This window comes from Lissotriton helveticus, chromosome 6 (genome assembly GCF_964261635.1).
Source record: "Lissotriton helveticus chromosome 6, aLisHel1.1, whole genome shotgun sequence".
In the NCBI taxonomy this organism is placed as follows: Eukaryota; Metazoa; Chordata; class Amphibia; order Caudata; family Salamandridae; genus Lissotriton; species Lissotriton helveticus.
In genome coordinates this window covers 1,146,374,809-1,146,390,510 of record NC_136067.1, presented here as the reverse complement: position 1 = coordinate 1,146,390,510, position 15,702 = coordinate 1,146,374,809, and the positions used below count along the sequence as shown (strand labels likewise).

Here is a 15,702-nt window from a genome sequence, read left to right as displayed (position 1 = left end):
GGGGACAATGAGGGGAGCCGAGCACTGTGTAAAGATGGCACCATAATTTGCTTAAATCCTGCTGATCGTGTTGAATCGATACCCAGTGTGGCTTCATGGTATTAAAATATTCGGTCACTCGCTTTTGGGGGGACCTAAGGCTTCTGAAGGTCCAAGGCCCCAGAGATGTTTGTTAGACATGCGGAAAGCCAAGATCTGTACTTCAGGGCGTATTTCCAAGCCTCCTGCCCTCCGATGCCTCACTTTTAATATGGAAAAAGTGGCGCCAGAGGCTTGTAAATCAGCCCCTTCTTTTGCACTCGGGGCTCTGGGCGCAAGAAACGATTTGTCATTAACACAAACACAGTTAGAACCCCAGCCCTCTTCTTACAGCCCCCTTAACTTGATACCCCCTTGCTGACTTATGTTTATATTTCTCACCGGGTCTAGGCTGCTGGAATAAAAGCAGCGCACCTATTATTCTGTTGGGCAGTGAGAAAGCTCCCTTCACCTCGGAGTTACCTCACAGGTTGTACCTGTAGCACGTGGTGGTAAAGACTGACTACGAGGGCCGACCGGAGCAGGGGTCAGAGCTCACCTTTTACTGAGAACTTGAACTACATGTATTTCATAATCAGTCTCCAGCACCAGATGCGCTCCGCTGCCCGGGGGTGTCTTCAGGTGTGGGTGCGCGGGCACTGTTGTGCTCAGGACAACACGTGCTGCAGACAGTGCAAAGCCAGCCATGGACCCTATGTGGGGAATCAACAAACATGCACCCGCCACGGAAGCCCCTTCTCTGCTGCACGACCTGGCATTCGGACCCGGTGCTCCCCGCGGGTGCACGTGCCGGCTGCGCGTGCCCGCGGGCACTAGCATTTACATTTCTGAGTGCGCAGCCTGGCGACTAACAGCAACTCGTCCCCCGAACCGGCGCACATAAGGCCAAGGACAGTGGGCAGTTAGGGACAGACATACTTCCAAAGCACAGGAGCAGTGACTGTCACAGACAGAATGGCGCCTCGAAGCCCGAGGTCAGGTGACTAGTAGCAGAACTCTGCAATGATGCGTTGTGAGGCGTGAACACAGGTTTAATCTGTGCATTTTTTTACTCAAAGCCCCACTTTTATATGGAAAAGCAAAACCCTATGTCCCTCATTGCAAGCAGAGTCTCAGCACCGGAGACGCTACTCACACATGAAATGGGGCCAACGGGATAGTCCGGTCATGCTCCGTCCGAGGAGCGCATTTCTACGAGATTTCTTTTATACTGAATCCGGTCTGCTTCAATGAGATGGACAAAGTAGCGCCTGGTCAAAAAAATCCGAGCTACGCTATAGCGTATCACAAATGAGTTCATAATGTAGTGCCACACAACATCTTGTCACTGTCAGCGTTTCACGGAAAGCCCTCCAAAGTCTCAAAAAAGCCCTGACACTGTAGCCCAGACAAAAATAACTTTTGCCGGTATACAATTATATAAGAGGTGTGGTCACTTTGCCATCTGGTAGAAGCGCGTGGCTTACAACAAGTGTTGACAGCACAGAGACTCTTATATGAAAGCGTGATTCCTATAGCATCTCACAGAGGTGTGCGAAAATTATAGCGCCTCACCCACATCTTTTATGACAGTTTAGAGTCTCATAAAAAGACGTCTCTACAATACCTCACATGAGCGCGAGGTCAATACAGCGCCTCACTAGAAAGTGTTGATAGCGCCTCACTAGAAAGTGTTGATAGCAGAGTCGCATAAACGCCGTGACCACTATAGCATCTAACATAAGTACGTGGGAACTATAGTTTAAAAAAAAATTGCATCGACTCTAGCGTCTAAACAACGTGTTCACTGTAATGTCTCACAAAATAACCTTTTACACAATTACATCTCACAAAAAAGAGTGATCGCGGCAGCGTAAGAACAAACACATGTAATACAAGGATGGACTGTATAGCGTCTTACAAAAAACCGTTAACATGTCAGTTTATCCAAAAAGCATGGTTGCTATAGTGTCTCACCAAAAATCGAGGACATTACAGTATGTCACAACAAATTGTGCGCTATAGCGCCTAAAAACACAGAGCTATATTTGAATGTGTAAAGAAATTCGCAAAGAATGTAATTTAAAAGACACAAATGGTAGGCAAATAACACAATTGGCGTGTTATCTTGTAACTGGGGTTTTTTTTTTTGAAGTAATGCAAGACATATGCGTATTCCTTCGGGTCAGTTAAGGTACCCTTCTCTGATGTGCATTTTTCGCGCCTTTTCCTCTCTCACTTCGTCTTAATTCATTGCGTTTCCTCTTTTGAATATATTTAAATATATTTTTCTTATTTTGGCTTTCACTGGAAAACATCTTTGCGAGTAGAATAGTCTTTTGCGGGTCCGTACAACCGGTTCGTAATCCCGAATTCTTGCCCTGTCTAAAATGAAAAGCTCTTCCCGCCCTCTAACCCCTCCCTTTTTTAACCTTAATTCCTGCCTAAACGGTTTTGCTCCGGGAGAAGAAATCTTTTCTTGAAAAAAAAGAAGAAAAACGTGGAAGGAGAGAAGGGCATTATTGGTCTAATCCTCTTAGCGGCCGTCATTTGAAGAAGGGCTGTTTTGGAGCCTGAGATTTGAATTCCCTCTCAATAGGTAGGATATTTTACATTATACACCACTACCTGTAAACAAATGTGACAGAAAGGTAAAATAAAGTCACGTTCCAATTAGGAAAAACATTAGCTGTAGCTGGAGCTCGAGTCAAGGATACCCGTGTTGTACGGCATTCTTTTAGTCTGTATCATTCTTTAATCTGCTCTGCCTGTAAACGGTATATTGACAAACTAATGTAACCAAAAAGCTTGTGCTCAGTTAGTTCGTTGTGTATCAACACGTATAATGGGTGTCGGGAGAACACACCTAATGGGTCTGTCTTGAGAGTCGTCCCAAAAGCGATTCAGTTGTCGTCAGCTTCAAATGTTTTCCTCTGGATTCAATCGGTGTTTTAGATTTTTGGATCTGTATAAGTTTCATTATGTTTTTAACAGTTACATTTTACTTCACCGGAGTCTCGAGTTTATATTAAATTAAACCTCGGGGCCCTGTCCACTTATATTCCGTCCATACAGGGCTAGGTGAGCAGTGTCTTAAGCTGTGCGCAGGTGCAAAAGAGTAAAGTATATTTGCGCGCTTGTCTGAAAGAGTAGTTCATCACAGTGTAGCCTCCTCCCTCGAATCACGCTGTGCGCATGCGATCAGTATTTCATGTTGCGCATGCCTATGGGATACACGCATGGTACCTTGATGAAGCTTTTTTTCAGGGAATTGTGTTCATAGTTGGGGTTTCTGGGTGAACCCCAACTCACCCTCACTCACCCTCAACCCCTCACCCTCAACATCAACCCCTCACTCACCCTCACTCACCCTCACCCACCCTCACCCTCACTCACCCTCACTCTCACTCACCCTCAACCCCTCACCCTCACTCACCCTCAACCCCTCACTCACCCTCACTCACCCTCACCCACCCTCACCCTCACTCACCCTCACCCTCACTCACCCTCAACCCCTCACCCTCACACAGTGCAATAGGTCTCGGAGCATTTGAGTTAGAGCTTTTAGAAATGTTTATGGCTTTTTTTTTTGTAATTCTTTAGCATTGGCTACAGGAAACAAAAATGCTAAAGATTTACAAAAAAAAACCATAAACAATTCTAAAAGCACTAACTCTAATGCTGCGAGACCTATTGCATTTCCAATGCTTGTTTGGTTTTGTAATGAGTCAGTAATAGAAATATAAGAACGTATTCAATTAGTGGCGTCATATATGCGGACCTTAAACCATTACTTGCGTATTTGATTAACAAACAAAAAAGACTGTTCAAAGTATTTTTCAACTCTAGATTTTCGTGACTCTAACCTGTTTGAAACTGAAGTTATCACTAGGTTTGGCATCCCTGTCCGTACTAAATGTGCCTTGAATCTTTGTTTTGTTTTACAGTCCTTTAAGCTGCTAGGATTCCTAGATGTCCAGAACACTCCTTGTGCACGGGAATCAATCCTTTATGGCTCATTGGGATCACTGGTTGCTGGCCTTGGACATTTTTTGGCAACAAGTGAGTTACATTTGCAGCCATTTTTATGTTGTTCTCTTTCTCGGTGGAAAACTATTCAATTTTTCTGATAACTGGTATTGCTAGTCTGAGTCTGTTAATATGATCTGATGTAGCATGCACCTACTCAGCATTGTGATCTATGTGTATTACACGCACACTTTGCCTCTCTTCTGACTTGCTTGCTCGTCAAAGTATCCATTTGGCAAAAATAGGCGATTACATATCTTCGAAGTGCTGGATCAACTCAATAGATGATTTTATGCCATTTAAAAACCAGCATCGGCAAAGCCAACCGGTCCGGCATTGACCAACGGCATCATGGCTTTGTAAGTGCTTGTTTGTTTTGTCATGGCTTTTGCAAAAGTTTGTTTGGGAAGATGCTGGGCCCTCTGCAATCTAAAGAAAAGTATTGGCTAAAAGCACAGGTTCTCTAAAAGCACACAATGCCATGGTAGTGCCTGGTGCTTAAAAGAACTATTTTGTGTGTGCATGTACTCTTGTGAAAGGGAAGAATGCCCTCAATCACAGCAAACTTAGCCAGCGGCTGAAGTACGCTAACTCATTGCCCCAGGATGTATGCTGTAGTGGTGGGGAGCCTGATTAAGAGGCCTAGCTGAAAACTCCCATAAGTAAGTACGTTATAAATATAATTTCAGTAAAATCAAAAGGACTTGGCCAACATCAACCTAAAAAATAGTACAATATACAGCTCTTACTTAAGTCATACATTCCAGTGGGATTTTCAGTATTGGTTTCCTCACATTCCTAATTAAATGCCCTGCTTCGTTGGGGAACATTTGGATATAAATGCTTAAAAACAATAATGAAACGTTTATATAGTTGTATCTTTTTTAAATTGTCATTCGGTGTATGTAGAGGCTTGACGTGATTCTTCAATTAGTAGTTAAAACGTTCTTATGTTATAGGCATTGGTTTTAGAGACTAAGTGAAGTGAGAAATAAAGCTCACCCAAGCAAGTGAGAGGCTAGGAAAGCCAGAGGTGATGGGTACCTAAAGTTAGTTGCCCTCAGGCCCATCATTCTGGTAGATATAAGCTATCACAGTCCACCTATAATCTTTTTATCTAAGCCAGTTTTAAACATCTGGTTTTATGGTTAAGGGTTCTGGCTGCATTCTTTAGCCACCCTGATAAGTACTTTAACTACTGGATTCGTCCTAATACCTTATTCTCTATACAAGTCCAATCAAGAAACACTGTTGCTGAACTGTATAATAGATTACAAAAAATGTGCAACGTCCCAATCCCCATTAAACAGTAAGCCTCAAAGTCAACTCAAATACAACAACCATTGTATGCTTTCTCTATAACTCCATTTACCCGATAGGTACCTCACAAGCTCCGGCACATGTATCATAGGATATAAAATCGAAGACATTCTTAAAATCTCCTCCAACCCATTATTCTTTAAAAAAAAGATGCATTAGCACCTACCACTAATGACTACACATCTTTTGCACAAACACATGCTTGAAATGCAAGTAGCATTCTTTAAAGGCTAACCAGTCACTTATGCCATGACCGCCAATGGCTCTGTAACTTTATTTCCCCTGTTATCCATTTAGTCTGGCTAGAATGTGCATCCAGCCTTTTCCAGAATTCTTTCAGATATGTAAACATCTGGTTCAATACCAGAGTGAGAATGAACCAATTTACACTCCTCCCTGAAGTTTAAAAGCCCTTTCTACCCCAAAAATCCCTTATCCCTGAACCCTAATATCACTCGCTACCCATAACCCCACCCATTCCTGAACCCTAGAACCACTTTCTACGCCTAAACCCCACCCATCCCATACCTCTTAAATACCCCTTGAACTGTAAGAAAACACTCACCGCCCTTAAACACCAGTCATCCATGACCATCTCAGAAAGAAGTAGCTGAAGGGCACTGGGTCAGTCATGATCTTACGTTCTGTAACGAGGATGTCATTCTGAACAACAGTAAGTATGTATTCGGGTTTAAGTGTTACTATAGTTATGGTCTCCTCTAGAATGTTTTGAAAATCTAATAAAGTTTGGAGAGGGTGTGGCTTAACGGCTAGGGGGGCAGACTTTGAAGCTCGGGAACCAGGTTCGAGTCCGGTGGGAGGCTCAAACATCCTGTGAATCTGGGCAAATCACTTAATCTCCCTGTGCCTAAAAATGAATGTGTCCGTCTGTAATACAACTGGTGCTCATGTAAAGCCCCCTGATACCTTCAGGTCAAGTTTGCATTATATAAAACTACAAAAACAAAATTTCAATGAAAATCTATATCATGGTTACGGTCATGTTGACCTACAATTTGTACATTCTTTTCTTTGAAGAATGGAATTGCCATCTCATATTCGAAGAAGGATTAGGCTGCCAACCCATCACTTAAATGTTCTCTTAATCAGCATTGCTGCCATGAGACTTATAGTCAAAACATTTATCTGCTTTAAACGTGTTACTTTTCTAAATGGGCAGTTTAATCCTTACATTTTATGGGAGAATATATTATTTTATGTTGAATGACTGTATTCACCTATATTTCCTGAATTGCAGAAACTAAGCATAACATCTAGGCCCAATTTAAACAGCAAGAACTGGAGGCTTCAACACTCTTACCTCTAACCTCCCTAGCCCCATGTAGAAAATGTCCATCCTTTGCATGGTGTACCCCCAGATTTTTGCCTTCACTCTTTTTGCTGGCTTTAGAACACTGTGCACTTTACCCCTTCTAACTGATGGTAAAGTACATGTGTTGCTCCTTTTAACTTGATAAAATTGGCATATCCCTAAATGGTGTTATTTATATTACCTGTAAGTCCCAAATATATGCTACAAAGTGTACCCTGCACCTATAAGTTAAATGTCAGTAGTAGGTTGCAGCACTCATTTTGCATCCACTGAAGTTTACAACCCCGATGGATGGATATCTACAAGAGAATGCCTGGGATTTGGTTGAGAGTCCAGAGGACTTCAATCGGAAACGGCAAACGTGCCAGATAATTAAGTAATATTGATGAGATCTGCAGTTCAACTGGTACTTCAGATAAAGGAGGTGCTAGAGTACATGACCCCAATTCTCCACTTAACTTTAGACCTCCACTTTGTTAACTTCTTGCATCCTGTACATAATGTTGCTGATGCAAAAATTTTCTGCAAGGAATTTTTGAAGTTATAGTATTAAATAATGATGTTTCACATTTGCAGGTACTTACCTCCGAACTAAAACAAAAGAATACCTGTATGCCATCATTAGTGAGACCAGGTGAACAAAAGGATGATAATATATTGCAGAAAGGGTCAGGGGGTGATTCCACAGAGTTATTAATGAGGGAAGAACCCCCATCAGTTTACACCTATATATGACAAATGTTAATTAAAAAATGGGGGTCACACATGGCTTATAAAATTTACATCCCTGTTACCAGGAGAATTGACATGGGGAGTAAAAAGATATAGAAAGCTCAATTTAGAGAAGGTAAAGATAAAAAACCCTACAAGTGAAGAGCAACAGAAAAAGTCCAATTGAATGCAAATGCCATAAAACATCTGCAGAAATAAGAACAAATGGAAATTCCTGTTGTACGATAAGATCAATTAAGCAGGAGTGATATTCATTGACTTCAGGGCCAAGTGCATCGAAAACTGATATTAAAATCTCCCCAGCGTTTAAAAATATAGATAGAAGTGATAGCCTGCATGCCTCTACAGGTGATAACATAGCTTTTAAGGAGCATGGGACAGATGTAAGAGTGCTGGAGGAAAAGTATCACATAATAAATAGGGGATCTGGCTGAAAAGAACATATGGGTCTTTGTAGAGCCCCTTCCAAAAATAGTAAAATCATTTGAAAATTACATCCATTAAAAAGATCACAATTCCTCCATGACATTTCTAAATGCCAAGTCAGAAAACACCCTCTTCAAATGACGTAAAACAAGTGGGAGTAAAAAAGGAAATGAGTTTACTAAGATGTTATAGTTCTAGAAGTTAATGCAAGAAGGTGAGCAAAAGGCAGAGTAAGAGTGATTATATTAAGGTATCAATTTCATTTTGGAGAAAGAAATTGAGAACTCACCTGTAAAGCTTTCCTTCAATACCACGCAGGATTGGGGAAAACCAAACCTATTTTACCAGGAAGCTTTAAAAAACGCAAAGTGTTAGACTGATAGCTTGTGGAAGCAAAGGATCCATGAAAGTCACAATTTCCAGAGAAGATTATGGCGGAGGTAAACAGATGTATACAGATTGGACCAATATGCGTGTTTGACCTCCATTGTTAAAAGAGAAGAGGAGTTTGGCAACTTGAGTGACATAGATTAGGCCATTGTCACTTCTCACAGAATTCCAATACTTTCCTTGAACATATACATCCTAAGACAATTGTTGAATTTAGGAATTTTTAACTCCACGACTAATTTGTATGGGATTCTATCTTTCCAAGAGATTCTGCTGTGGAAGACCTCCCCTCTATTGATTGATTTAATAGAAGTGCTATAAAAAAGCAGCTCGCGTCAACCTTTTGGGTGCATGTTGATTTTGATATCTACCAAGGTTGCCTGTAAAGCGTCTGCGATAAAGGCTTAGAGTAGATGGATTTTAGCTTGCCTAGCACAACTGTATAGCACTGATTCTAACACTGAATCCATAATTGTTATTGATGTTTATATACATGCAACAAATTTACATGATGATGAAGCTCAATTGGTAATTTTATGGTAGATCTTGATAGGAATTTTTCCACATATCCATTGTATTTGAGCTTATTGTTAGGCGATTTTAACTATAGGCTAACTCCATGTAAAAGCGATCCATTGTTTAAGGAAATATTACAGCGTATAATATTAGTCCTGCAAATTCTTTTGTTTATCCACTGACGTCTTGGGAGGCCACATTGTTAAATGTTGTGCCCACAAATGGCTTATTTAGCATAAATGATTGTGTCTTTCTGATAAACCAGCTAGAAAAACGTTTATAAATGGTATGCAATGCTTTCCAATAGATTGGTTTTCTGCATGCTTGTTAGGTCGAGGGACTGTAGGCTTGGCCGTAGGCCAAGACCGGAAGTCCGGAGAATTATTGTTACTTAGAGTGGCTGCTTTATCCCGCCTCTCTTTTCGTCTCTCCTCCATTGGCTGGCTTCCTAAACGGAGGCCAGCCATTGGAGAAGAGAGCCGTCCCTCCAAAGAAGCCCCGTCTCTTTCGGATTCGGGGGTGTGCATTTTGCGGTTCTTCCGCCAGTGACGTCATCCGTCACTCAGAACAGCAGAACACGCCCCCGAATCCGAAAATTTTCAGAGTTGCCGGCCGCCATTTTGCTGCTCGAGCAGCGTCTACCGAGGACATGAGGTAAGCCTCTGCCCCCCTGTTTGTGCCGTTCTTAGTGCCCCTGCCCCCCTGTTTGTGCCGTTTTTATCCTTAGTTGACATGCACTGAGTCCGCGCGCCTCCCCGCAGCGCTCCTGCTGGATGTTAAGGCCCCGGGGCAGTTTTGCATTATTGAGGAATGCATGCAAGCGTCTTCGGGGACCCTCGCTGTCTGAAGCCTGAACGAGCCCGGCACACCGCAGACGGGAGAGGTTTCACCTCCGAGGGGCAGCTTCAAAGGGCTTCAGCGCCCCCCGGATAATCGATGCCAGGTGCAAGAAGGGTCAAAGTTCACGTCTGGAGCAGGGAGGGGGATTACGGTGGCTCTGTTTGGAGATTCACAGAGTCGTGAGATCAACTGTTCTAATCTGCCTCCTCGCATGTTTTACTGAAACAGTCTGATCTCTTTTACACGGCAGACCATAAATTATGCAAAACACGTGTTGCATACTGTAGCATGCATCATTACGAGGGTTGTTCATCTTTGATGGGGCTGCTCTTGGTCGAGGCCTGTGAGTTATTAAAACTTTCAGCAGGTGAGCGCCTCCAGTAGAACAGGACTGCGCCAGATGCGCCCTGGGACTGCTAAGTACCAACACAGTCTAAAATTAGTATCTTCGGTTCACGCCGCAAAGAGCGAAAAGTTGCTCATGTAAACGAGTGTTCACACATCCTGCAGACGATGCAGAGTCATGCACTGGTTTTGAAATTGTGCTTTCAGATATGGAAAGCTGTTTTATAAGCTTGGCAATACGATGCAAATACGGCACTACAGGGCCAAACGCGTTTGTGATTGTTGAATAACTTTGGGATTGTTGAATAACTTTAGGAGACGCCGGCCTTTGGTTGACAACCAACATCTCTTTTCAACTAACACTGTTGACAAAACGTGACACCAGTGCCTTTTTGTATCAGTGCCACATACAACTCGTGTTTCCTTGTGCAAGTGTGCACAACACAGCTGCTGCCGCAGGTTTCTTTGTCCAGGGGTGTCAAAGGGGAATCCCCCCGCTAGGGCAGCTGTGTGTGGCGTGTGTAATGCCAGCAGGGAGAGATGGACTTTGCCTGTCTCCCAGCACCAAGCCTGATACCAGACAGAATAACAAGTTGACAATTACTGGGTACAGTTGTTTATTTTGGTCCACATGTAGCAGGCTGAGGAGCTCTCTGTGCGCAGCCTTACATCCCCCCTCTACTCCAGATAGGCGCAGCCCCCGTCGCCTTCCAGGGCCTGAGTAAAGCGACACTGCCCATTAACACCTTTTCGCCACTCTGGCTGCAGAAAAAAATTTGCTCAAGCAGCCCTGATTGCGCTCTGCGCGCCCACGCGAGAGAGCAGTAATGAACAGAGTCCAGAGGATGGATGGATGGATGGATGGGCCGGGCCGGGCCGTGGCCTGGGAGGACCAGCTCTGGCCACAGAGAGGACAGGGCTTTAGAGAGGGGAGTAGTGCACGCTGACTCTTATAGAGAGTACCAGGAAAAAGAAATAGCAGGCGTTGGCAATGCCAGTAGGACTGGTGAAGTCTGTCACACTTTTGGCATTGTCAGTGCTTGTTTTGCTTTGTCTTGGTTCTAGAAATAAACATTGTCGGGAAGCTGCTAGGTCACCCAAGCACACATTTACCAGGAGGGTAGAGGGAAAAATTCAGCCAGATCTCGTCCTCAGCAACTAAATGTCAAACTGTGAGAAAGGTTATGATTCCATCTATGACACATTCGTCTATGTGTTGCCGTTAGGTCCCGTGTATGGATAGCGTCTGGAGTGAGTAATTACTCCTGACATCACCAATCTGGTGAGTAGTGATTATCAGATGCCATCCAGGATAGATTCATAGATACCAGTTTATTCTCTAAGTATTTTCAGACAGATGATGTGGTGCACGGTGTAGGCAGATGAGGTCCATTTTCTTGTTTTCATATAAGGACAGTAGAGTTAGTATTGCACATTGGTCAGGATAGTTTTTAATATGCAGGATGTTATTGAGTTCTCCGAGGTGGACTGTGGCTCTTTCTTAATGCATTTATCACTTAAAGGCAGAGTTTGATTCACTGGTTAGAAGTTGAAAAGCTGTGAAAGAGGCTTGAATAGGAGATTGGACAGTGGGAGTGATATAGATAATGACAGCTCACCTATGTGTCTCCTAGGATGTCATGGTTGGTCAGTTTCAGTCAGATACTGAAGTTAGCCCTTGATTACACATTCAACAGCTTTAACATTGTTCTTTCTCTGTCACTTATGTCGGCGTTTATATTCTTTTGTTACTGATGGGCGCCATTGGTACTCAATATGCTTTTACTTAAGCCAGCTGTTGAGTATCGTTTGTTTGCGATTTATTTATTTAACGATTACGCTATTGGCAAATTAAATGACAATGCCAGTTATTTATGATATAAAGAAAAAAAACCAAAAAAATGTCATGAGCAATGCCAATAGCTCTACCTTTAATAATGCCGAGACCATTTCATTGTAAATGCTTGTTTTTTAAACTGAGTTTTGAATACTTTAAAGTCCTGAAGATGGAAAAAAGTCATCAACATTCCCTACATTTAGCAGTAAATACAGGGGTTCATTGTGTAAGAGAAAAGGTTCCCCCATTACAAATAGACTTCCCCCAAGCACTATACTACAAGGAAGCACTTGTCATTGTTGGTGAACATTCAGCAACAACTAAATATAATTCTGGAGTATGAAGTACAAGCTGATTTAATAAATTGGCACAATAAAATAATCATGCATGCAGTCGTATGTTTAAAGGATGAATTAAATGTGATAAAAGTTGAGATATGGAAAAGAATGTAGAAAAGAGGAAGAAAAATATGACTCGATGTTATTGTCATTTTTATTGCGCACAGATGCTCCAGCTAAGGAGCGTCCTGGTGCAGGGAATGGTGGACACAACATAACACTAAAAGAAAAGAAAAAGTAGGGAGATAGATTTTAAAACAGGAGGGTTTTCAGTGCCTTACGAAATACAAATAAGTCCTCTAACAGGCGAATTTCTAAAGGGAGAGCATTCCAGAGGATCGCGGCTCTCACCCGAAAGGAACGACCGCCCATCCGGCTAAGTCTGAAACGCGGAACAACCGCAAGAGATTGGCCGAGAGATCTAAGAGGGCGGGTCGGAACGTAAGAAGATACAAGATTGTTAAGTATCTCTGGTGCCGACCTTTTTAAAATTCTAAAGGCAAGGCTGAGAGCCTTAAAGTGGATTCTGCTTTTAATCGGTAGCCAGTGTAAGGACCGTAAAGTGTTAGAAGTAGGACAGGTCCGCGATAAAGAATGTAGATTGTTAAAAAGCAAAATAAGGAAACGGCAGGGAAGTATTACGTGTAGATACAACAGTGACATAAAAACCCTCCTCCAAAGAGCAAAAAGACTACAAAAGTGTAGTAATAAAAAGAAAAATTATTTCATGATCAATGTTGAAAAAATGCCTAATGTAATAGCTTTTAAGAATGTTAAAGCATTCTGAAATCTTGTACAATGTGGAATTGGTAAGAAGTTAGGGACGATATGGTGTTTGGGGGGAGACACATGGGTATTTTATGTGGAGGGAATATATTCTAACTGCTGTGCTGATGAAACTTTTAAATAGAAAAGGCAATTGCTGGCCTGTTTAACCCAGTGGCTATAAAGAAGACCATAATGTCTCTAAAACTAATGAGAGGAGCCAGTCCTGACAATCTACCAGCAATTATACACTCGGCACTGCAGAAAGAATGGATGGAAACCAAAAATATAGTCCTCATTGAACAGGCAGGTTTTATGGTTTAACTGTTTTTATTGATTTCAGCAGAGAAAAACATGGAAGTCACACTGTGTACATTCATGCTTAAGTTCCCAATAGCAAGACATACAATCAGATAAAGGCCAAGAAATGCGTGCATTCAGTATACGTAGTGCAGTCCCGTAAATGCTGGTACATGGTATGAAAGAATAAAAGAAGGAACAAAACCTAGAACCCCCCCTTCTTCCCATCCTCCCCCCATCCCCGCCCGTCCAGTGCTCCCCTTCCACCCCAACTCCCTCCCCGGTCTCCTCCGCCAATGCCCCAGGAACTATGCCCGCCTTAAGAATCTGCCGCCTTGGGGTCCATAACCCTCAGCAACCTCAGATACCGTGGGCATGTGATTTCTCTAAATTCGGTGGACAGCAGTGATAGAAATGGTTGCCAAAGATCCTCATATTTGTCCCTCTCCCCCGCCATAGTGAATGACAGTTTCTCCATTCCGAGGACATGCCATAACCTGTACAACCAACCTGTAAAGGAGGGTATGGTGGAGGTACAGAGAAACAGAAAATAAATGGAGGGTCCGAGGGGAGAAATTATTATAGACCCACCAGTACCTAGTCCCCCAACTAATCACTAAAACACATGGAAGGTACTATAGGTCTGAAGAACACAAAGGGAGAGAAAGGAAATAGCAAATCTCTCTTTGGGACCTAATAGTGTCCTCTTTTCATATCCAAACCACACCGTTGATCTGGAGAAAGACAAGAAAAAATAGAAGATACAAGAACAGGAAAAGGATACCCATCAGCCCACTCATAAGTGGAATCTCGTCATCTGGGTATGTGTTGGTAAATGGTGTCCTCTAGGATCTGCCTTGGAAAGAATCCGTAGGGCTGCCTAGTGATGGACCCAGAACATTACACCAACAGATGACAGTATATGAGCGGGAGGGGCTAAGTTTGCAGTGCTCAAAGAAAAAGAAGACAAAGGAAAATGATCCAAGTGATTCTAAAAATACCTACAGTGATGTCATAAAACACTTTATTGGGGCTGACCATCAAAGTGGTATGATTAAAAACAGTATGCTGATAGCATGTAAAAAAAAATTTTTTGCTACCCACCAATGTTGTTATTCGGTCAACATGTTTCAGCCTAAAACGGCTTTCGTCAGGACCTCTATGGTGCTACTGCAACACTTACTTAAGTGATGTGAAGTGGAATCTACACCCGCTTTCTAAAATGAAAATAGTGTATCTTCTCCTGCAAAGACAAAGTACAAAAAGAAAGGAACAGAGACACAAACACACAATGTCAACAAATTCAAAGACATCAAGTTCATGCATCTGTGGTCTTTATGATATGACTATGAACACTAGTATGACACTCACCCTTATTGTGGGGAGAGAAAACCTCACCTCACCTGGCCACTGCTCAGGATAAAAGGAGGCCACGCACTGAAAACAAACAGAACACTTTTAAAGTTGTATCCAGAGGTGGTAGAAACAAGATAAGAAAAAGAGAAAATGGATTCAAATCACATAAAAGAGAGATACACATGGTAAAACAGTATGGCCAGAATGGTTTCTTATAGCATCAGGAGAGTATGCCCAAAACACTTCTAACTGCACTTGCTTACACAAACCTGTAAACCTATAGAGTACAAAGGCACAGGTAGCCAGCTGCAGTCACTGCAAAATGAGGCGCCTACTCCTGTGCTCCCAAATTTGTTCTTTCAAACCAGAAAAATCCTTCTGACTATCCCACCGCCACTGACCTCTCCGTCGTTGCCTCGGAGTAAAGACTGAGCCGAGGGGGAGGCGATGATTGATGGTCAAACGCGGTGTTAAATACACACTGCGGCGGACCTAAGAGGAAACTCCTTTTTCGCATGGTATGATTGGTTGTTAGCCTCCTCAGGTATAGACCAATAGAAGATAGGCTCGCAGTCAGCCAACAAGAACATACACGGACAAACACTGCCGCATTGACATGCGGACCCGTGAGACGTTCACTCACTAACAAATGTGGACTGTGAAATAATGTATCTTGTCTATCCCCGAGTCTCAAGCAGAACCCGAAAATAGCAGATGTCCAAAGCGCCACTGAAAAACGCTAGCGGACCTTCATGGAAACTATTTACTCGGACGCCGCTGCAGGCCCGCGCATTGGTTGCAGCGGAGCCAATCAGCGGTGTCCATAAGTCGTCCCACTTGCGTTATGGAGGCAGCCCGGCCTCGCATGGTGTCGAGCAACAAGCATGCAGTAATGAAAGCCGGCCCATCTGCCTGATCCAGATGGCTTGCGTACATCATGGAAAGGATCTGAAATATTCAACTGCACATATCCAAACGCACCAAGTGAGTAGCGGAACTCGGTGTGTATTACTCATAGGGGCGCTGCTAGGAGGTCGCGCATTGGTTATGGCTTAGCCAATCAGCAGCGTCCGTCTGTCTTCTTCCAGACGGACGATATTTTTAGCACAGACTCGCGTGGACACCCTACCCAGCCTGTCTAGATGCTTAAAGCAAAG

At 43.0% G+C, this 15,702-nt stretch overlaps 1 protein-coding gene across 1 annotated transcript in view; it reads left to right on the top strand.

Annotated features, from left to right (window-relative positions):
* Positions 1 to 15,702, top strand: part of COX20 (cytochrome c oxidase assembly factor COX20) — a 268,147-nt gene that overhangs the window by 109,098 nt on the left and 143,347 nt on the right. The window contains exon 2 of the mRNA XM_078646951.1: positions 3,966 to 4,080. Coding sequence (XP_078503077.1) covers positions 3,966 to 4,080 — 115 coding nt within the window. The remainder of the gene's footprint in view (positions 1 to 3,965; positions 4,081 to 15,702) is intronic.